We start from the raw sequence: 7,123 nt of genomic DNA, 5'->3' as shown, positions 1-7,123 counted from the left end.
GTCCTTGTCCTAAATAAACCCTGTTAATGAGCCAGCTGTCACTGAGTGGTCTATCAGCCACTTCACTGGTGACTTCCACAGAGCTGAAGTCACGGCCAGGGAAGAGAGTTCCCGGCCGGCTGAACAAGTCACTGGAAGTTATAACTTCCACAACGGAGCAGACCACCAGACCCTGACAGCATGGCAAATTTCGGACGCGTCAGGGAGTTCGACACCCGCCATCCAGAGCGTTGGGAGTAGCACCTGGGGCAGGTCGAGGGCTTCCTCTTAATCAGTAAAATCACTGACAATAGAGCAAAAGCCACTGCGCTCCTCTACATAAGCGGTCCACCAGTCTACGATGCCGCCGTGGGGCTGTTCAGCCCCGTACCGATCGCCGAGGTCCCTTACACCGAGCTCAGTGACCGGCTCAACAAGCATTATATGCCGGCCCGCTCTGAACTGTACTGGTGGGTACAATTCGCCCAGCGAAGACAGCGACTGGATGAAGCTGCGAATGACTTCATCGCAGGGGTCCGGCACGCCACCCGAAGCTGCAGTTTCCCAGACTTGGAAGACCGAATCCAGGACCAAGTAGTGATTGGGCTGAGAGACGAACGTCTCCAAAAAAGATCATATCCAAGCCAGAGATGAGCCTAGCCGAGGTCTCCCAGGAGATCTTGGCTTACGAGGACAACCACCGAAAAAAATCAGCCCCGACTACGCCAGAAAACCACGGAACCATATACCAGGACGAGGCGACCCTCAGTGATGACAACAAATCCGTAGACCTAACAAACGGAGACGCACTTCAACGCCGGATGGAGAGGCGACAAACCCGAAGAAGCGACACCATCGACCGACAAAAACCAAGAAGCCTCCTGCCACCATGAAGGGACCAATACACCAACTGTGCCAGCTGCGGGGGCAACCATGCCCAGGCCAGCTGCCGATTCCGCAACGCGAAGTGTCACAATTGTAGAAAGACCAGCCACATCAAGCCCGTTTGCCAGAGCCGCCCCCGCGACAACTTGCACGAAGTGGAGGCTAATCCCCCAGGCACGAGCACCCTCCAAGCCAATAGGGAAAAGATCCCGGGTAACTTAGTGGAGGCAGTAGACGGGGTGCATTGTCTAAGCCCCAAAGTAAAAATTAAAACCAAAATCCAGGGAGTCGCCTGCGACATGGAGGTCGACTCCGGGTCGGCAGTATCCCTAATTTCCTTGAAAACATACAAGGAAATCTGCCGGCGCAGCAAAAGGACAATACCCTTAGAAACCCCCCACATACAGTTAGCGGATTATCAAAAAAAAACCATACAGCTTAAGGGGAAAGCCCAAGTATGGGTCGAGTACAAAAAATTTAAGGGGCCCCTAGAAGTACTAATAACCCAAGGAGATCGCACCAACTTAATAGGGCTAAACTGGTTTAGCCCTTAGGCATTGCCATCACCGGCGTGAATACCGTACAGGCCTCAAGCCTCGAAGCCGTCTGCAACAAATATGCAGACGTCTTCGACGGCTCATTGGGAAAATATACAGGTCCACCCATCTCCCTCAACCTAAACCGTACCATCCAACCTGTCAGGATTAGGGCCAGGAGGGTTCCAATCGCCCTCAAAAAGAAAATTGAGGACCAGCTGGAATGCCTCGTTAAGCTGGGGGTGTTAGAACCTATAGAAGGGGGAAGCTGGGAGACCCCTATAGTAACCCCCGTTAAACCTAATGGGGAAATAAGACTATGCGCTGACTATAAGGCCACCCTGAACCTAGCGCTAAGTCCCCACACTTACCCTGTTCCAGCGGTGAGAGACGTCCTCACCTTCATCCGCTCCGGCACCATCTTCGCAAAACTGGATCTCACACAGGCGTACTTGCAATTGCCTGTAACCAATGAAACCGCGGATGCGCAGACGATCGTCACGCACCGCGGGGCTTTCAAAGTAAAAAGATTACAGTTTGGCATTTCGGCAGCCCCGGGAATATTCCAAAGCATAATGGAGAAAACTTTGAAGGGGATTCCCGGGGTCTGCCCCTATTTTGACGATGTGCTCATCGCCGGAGAAACAGAAGCCAATCTAGCTGACAGGTTGTCAGCTGTTCTGGACAGGAGAACACGCGGGAATTTTGACAGATGTCAAAATTCCCCAGCAAAGCGCAGGCGCAAACCGGTTGACAGCTCTCGGCTGTCAAAACAACATGGAACCGCCCAGCCACGAGGAGAGAACTGTCAGAAGACACGGAGCCGATTGGAGCAGAGAACCGCGGCGTGAAGAGACTGGCCTCTGCTTGGACCAGCCGGCCAGCTGCCGGCTATGAAAGCTGAACCCTTCTGCACCTTCTTGTCCTTGTCCTAAATAAACCCTGTTAATGAGCCAGCTGTCACTGAGTGGTCTATCAGCCACTTCACCCTCCATGGCCAATCTAGGCAGCAGAGGCTGTTTTTTTAATTGAAAAGTTTTAAAATACATTTTTAGAACATATACCCCATCTCCCCCACCCCCCTCCCTGTCCCTCCCTACCCAACACCCCCCTCCAACTTCCCAGAACTGAATACAGGGTATTACATCACACAATCTCAATCTAAAATATTCTAATTACTATAATTACTCTTTAAATCCTATCGCACTTTAACTTTCCTTAACCATAGAAAAGATAAATAATATATCCTCTAATTATAATGACTAATAACTATTCACATGCTAAATGATACTTTGTAGTCCCATATCGTCCAGTCTCCAACCTTCGCTTTTTGGCGAAGTTTGTTGAGAGTGTGATGGCGCATCAGCTTCCTCTGTTCCTGGAGGAACTGATTATCTGGACCCGTACCAATCGGGTTTCAGGCCCAGGTACAGCAGGGAGACGGCATTGGTCGCACTGGTGAATGATCTCTGGCGGGCTCGGAACAGGGGATGTTCCTCTGTTCTAGTCCTTTTAGATCTCTCAGCGGCTTTCGATACCATTGACCATGGTATCCTACTGTGGCGTCTCAGTGGGTTGGGAGTGGGAGGCACCGTTTTACGGTGGTTCTCCTCCTACCTCCTGGGCCGCTCGCAGTCGGTGTTGATGGGAGGGCAGAAGTCCGCCCCAAGGTCTCTCATTTGTGGAGTCCCTCAGGGGTCGGTCCTCTCTCCCCTCCTGTTCAACATCTACATGAAACCGCTGGGTGAGATCATTCGTGGTTTCGGGGTGGGGTATCATCAGTATGCTGATGATACCCAACTTTTTCTTTCCAACCCCGAACCAACCCAGTGATGCACTTGACGTGATGTCCCGTTGCCTGGAAGCGGTCCGGGTTTGGATGGGGAGAAACAGGCTTCGACTCAATCCTGCCAAGACTGAGTGGCTGTGCATATCGGCATCTCGGATAAACCAGGTTGTTCCACCACTAAAGATGGGGGGTGAGCTGATAGGGCTCACAACTTGGGCATCCTCTTGGATTCACGGCTCAATTTTGAAGATCATATAGGAGCCGTGACCAGGGGGGATTTTGCCCAGCTTTGTCTGGTGCGCCAGTTGCGGCCCTATCTGGACCAAGATGCCCTACGCACAGTCACCCATACGCTTGTGACCTCACGGCTAGACTACTGCAACGCTCTCTACATGGGGCTGCCCTTGAGGACCACTTGGAGACTTCAGCTGGTGCAGAATTCAGCCACACGAGTTTTGATGGGAGCTTCCCGATACTCCCGTGTAACACCTCTTCTCCGTGAGCTACATTGGCTTCCGGTTGCCCTCCGGGTGAGATTCAAGGTGCTGGTAATGACCTATAAAGCTCTAAATGGTTTGGGTCCGGATTATCTAAGGGAACACCTGCTGCCGGCATCAACTTCCCATCGTCCTGTCCGCTCCCGCAGGGAGGGCCTTCTTAGGGTACCGCCGGTTAAGGAATGCCGGCGGGTTATTCCCAGGGGAAGGGCGTTCTCTGTGGGCACGCCGGCCCTTTGGAACCAGCTTCCCACGGAGCTTAGGACCGCCCCCGACCTTTGCTCATTTTGTAGGGACTTGAAAACTTGGTTTTTTGAGCTGTCTGGCCCAGACTGGAGGGTTTTAATTATTTAATCAATGGGGTTTTAGTTAAGTTCAGGGATTAATTTAATCTTAGTTTTAATCGATTTTAATTGTATGTGATGTATTTTAACTTTTAATTTTCCCTGTAAACCGCCCTGAGTCCTACGGGAATAGGGCGGTATATAAATCTTAATAATAATAATAATAATAATAATAATAATAATAATAATAATAATAATAATAATAATAATAATAATAATAATAATATTTATTCTGAATAAAATCAATCCATCTTTTCCATTCCACTGTATATCTTTGTTGCGAGTGATCTTTCACATATGCTGAGATTTTGGCCATTTCTGCCAGGTTCGAAACTTTCAAAGTCCATTCTTCTATAGTAGGCAGATCCTCCTACATACGAAAAGTCTTGCAGCTGTTATTAAGTTCAGGATCAATTTAGTTTCTATAGCAGTACAGTCAGGGATAATACCCAACAAAAACAATTGTGGTAAAAATCTTATCTTTTTCTTAAAGATCTTCTGCATGTTCCACCAGATTTTGATCCAAAAAGCTTTAGCTTTATTACAAGTCCACCATACATGATAATATGTTGCAACATCACAACCACATCTCCAAAATTTTGGCTGACAATTTGGATACATACATGCTAATTTTTTGGGATCTAAATGCCAGCTATAAAACATTTTGTAAAAATTCTCCCTTAGATTTTGTGCCTGTGTAAATTTAACATTCCTAACCCATATTTTCTCCCAAGTGTCCATTATTATTGGTTCTTGAAAATTCTGGGCCCATTTTACCATACAATCCATAACTTTTTTGAACCTCTGGAGCTCGCATCCATCGCTATGGGACCATTTTGTGGTGCCTCAGCAGCCTGGATCGGCAGTGGAGAGGGCGCAAAATCATTGGGCAGAGGTCTTTTGCAGGCCTCTGGAGCCCGGATTGGACCACTGGTGCACCGCACAATTGCCCCGCGACCAAGGATGCGAGCTCCAGAGGCTTTGAAAAGGCCTCTCCCACCCTGATCGGCTGTCTGGGGTGCGCGAAATTGCACCCGTGTTCTGGATTATCATGTGCAAGCTAAGTGTGAAAAAGAAAAGAAGGTCAGCACACAAACACACACATGCACACATACACACACAGAGACAGAGAGGGGGGGAAAGAGAGAGGGAGAGAGAGTGGTTCAATTATATAGAGATAAACCACTTCACCGTTGAAATCTCCCCACTTATCTTGGATCGTCATGTGCGGATGGCAGCCTCAGCCTTTAGCACCGGCATCGGTACTTAAATTGGACGTCGTACATGGGTTGTATCACCCCAAAACCATAGCGGGTCTTGTTGATGGGAGGGATCTCCTCCTGCTGATTGATCAGTTCCAGATCAAAACAAGCCAGCATCAGGAAGGCAAAAAGCTTGATTTTGTTGGTGGCAAAGTAGCGGCCGGGACACATGGAGGTCCCAGCTCCAAAAGGCATGGTGAAATACTTCACCTTCTCACCATTCTTAAAAAATTCCTTTTTGTTGCCATTTTGGCTGAGGAACCGGTTGTATTTGAAGACCTGGGGCTCCGGATGGATTTCGTGGTCCATGTGGGCCGAGAGGTAAGGAAAGAGGGCAATTTTGTCACCTTTACGCAGCAGGTAGGTCTTTCCGTTGTGGAGTTTTAAGTTCATGTCTTGTAAAACCAGCCGGATCAAAAATGACGTTGATACCAATCTCAACGTCTCTTCCAAAGCGCTGTCCAGGATGGGCGTTTGGTTTAGCATCTCCTTGGTGATGTTCAAGGGCTTCTCACGGGAAGTCACCTCTTGGCCTGACTTCTTCACCACCTCCAGGATCTCCTTCTTGACCTCTTCCATGGCTTTGGGATGCTTCATCAGGTACTCCAGAAGCCAGAAGGAAGCTGGACAGGTGCTACTTAGAGCAAGATAAAGGAGCAGGAACATGTACCGGTCTCTCATCTGTTCTGAAATCCCACTTTCAGCCAGTTGTTGAACCTGCTCACTGATCCACTGGCTGATGTTTTCCTTCTGGTAGACGTTCTTCACCGAAAGCACCTGCCAGAAGTAGTTCCAGAGGTTCTTCACTTGGCCCCACTCCCATGGGGTCAATAAGGTATACGATAGACGTGGAAAGAGCTTGTCGTATTTGCAAAATTCAATGTACATCTCTTCGGTGTGATGTTGGTCTTTTCGTTTCGCCTTTTCTTTCTGGTTTTCACCTTTAGCTGGTTCGGTGCCGAACAAAGCCAGATACCCAGCTCTGAAGACCGTGTTGTAACAGAAGTGGAACAAGCCATCTTCTTTCCAGGACTTTGGATCCTCTTTCGAGGTTTCTTGCCACTGGAGTAAGACAGCCTGTAAAGCATCCATCATGGCTTGGGTCATCACCACCAGACCCTCTCCCTTCAGATGTTTCGCACTGGAGACTTCGATGATCTTGTGAGTGTCGTGGGAGGCCTCAAATTGAAACACCCTGAGGACCAGCTGAGCTGCAAATGACATAAAGTCCAGTTTGCTTCGGTCTTCCCTGATGATGGCACCGAAAGACAACGGGTCCATCAAGAAGGTGAAGTACTGTCCTGCAATCAAGGTGGTGAAGATGTCCCCATGTTTCTTCTGCATGCTTTGCAGGAAATCCAGATTGTCATTTCGGAAGTGCAGTGCATGTCCAAGCCAGGGAATGAGTCCTATGTCCAAGGGGGGTTCATTGGGTCGTCTTCGGCGGAAGAAGCCCATCAGGTAGAGGACCCCCAAAAGACCGGCCACCAAGGCAACCACGACTGCCACCCAGAAGGACATCTTGAAGAGTGTGTGGAATTCAGCACAAGCAGCCTTTTTAACTAACAGGCTCTCTGGAGAAAAGTGGGCGTTTTCAGAGCCAGGGAGGAGTTTCACTTGATCAAACAAGCCAGGAATTGCAGTTAACCCTTGCAATGGGGAAAAAAGGAAGGGAGATAACCAACCACAATCCTTGAATGGGTTTCCACCAAAAAATCCAAAAGAAGTCATTAGCAAGTGGGAAGTGAGTTGGGCAGGACGTGTGCCTGTGCTTATTCTACATTTGAGAATGTGTTTTCCTGACCCAGTGCCAGCATTAAACACTCAAGGT

The 7,123-nt window shown here is 48.9% G+C and overlaps 1 protein-coding gene across 1 annotated transcript; it reads right to left on the bottom strand.

The window, feature by feature from the left end:
- Positions 1 to 5,277: 5,277 nt before the first annotated feature.
- On the bottom strand, positions 5,278 to 6,813 carry LOC310648708 (5-beta-cholestane-3-alpha,7-alpha-diol 12-alpha-hydroxylase-like; the record flags this gene model as incomplete). The annotated part of the gene is made up of 1 exon (XM_083376724.1): positions 5,278 to 6,813. One exon carries the CDS (start codon positions 6,811 to 6,813, stop codon positions 5,278 to 5,280), a length of 1,536 nt encoding a protein of 511 aa, XP_083232850.1.
- Positions 6,814 to 7,123: the final 310 nt, after the last annotated feature.

This window comes from Vipera ursinii (genome assembly GCF_947247035.1).
Source record: "Vipera ursinii genome assembly, chromosome: Z".
In the NCBI taxonomy this organism is placed as follows: Eukaryota; Metazoa; Chordata; class Lepidosauria; order Squamata; family Viperidae; genus Vipera; species Vipera ursinii.
This window is presented reverse-complemented; position numbering and strand designations above follow the sequence as displayed.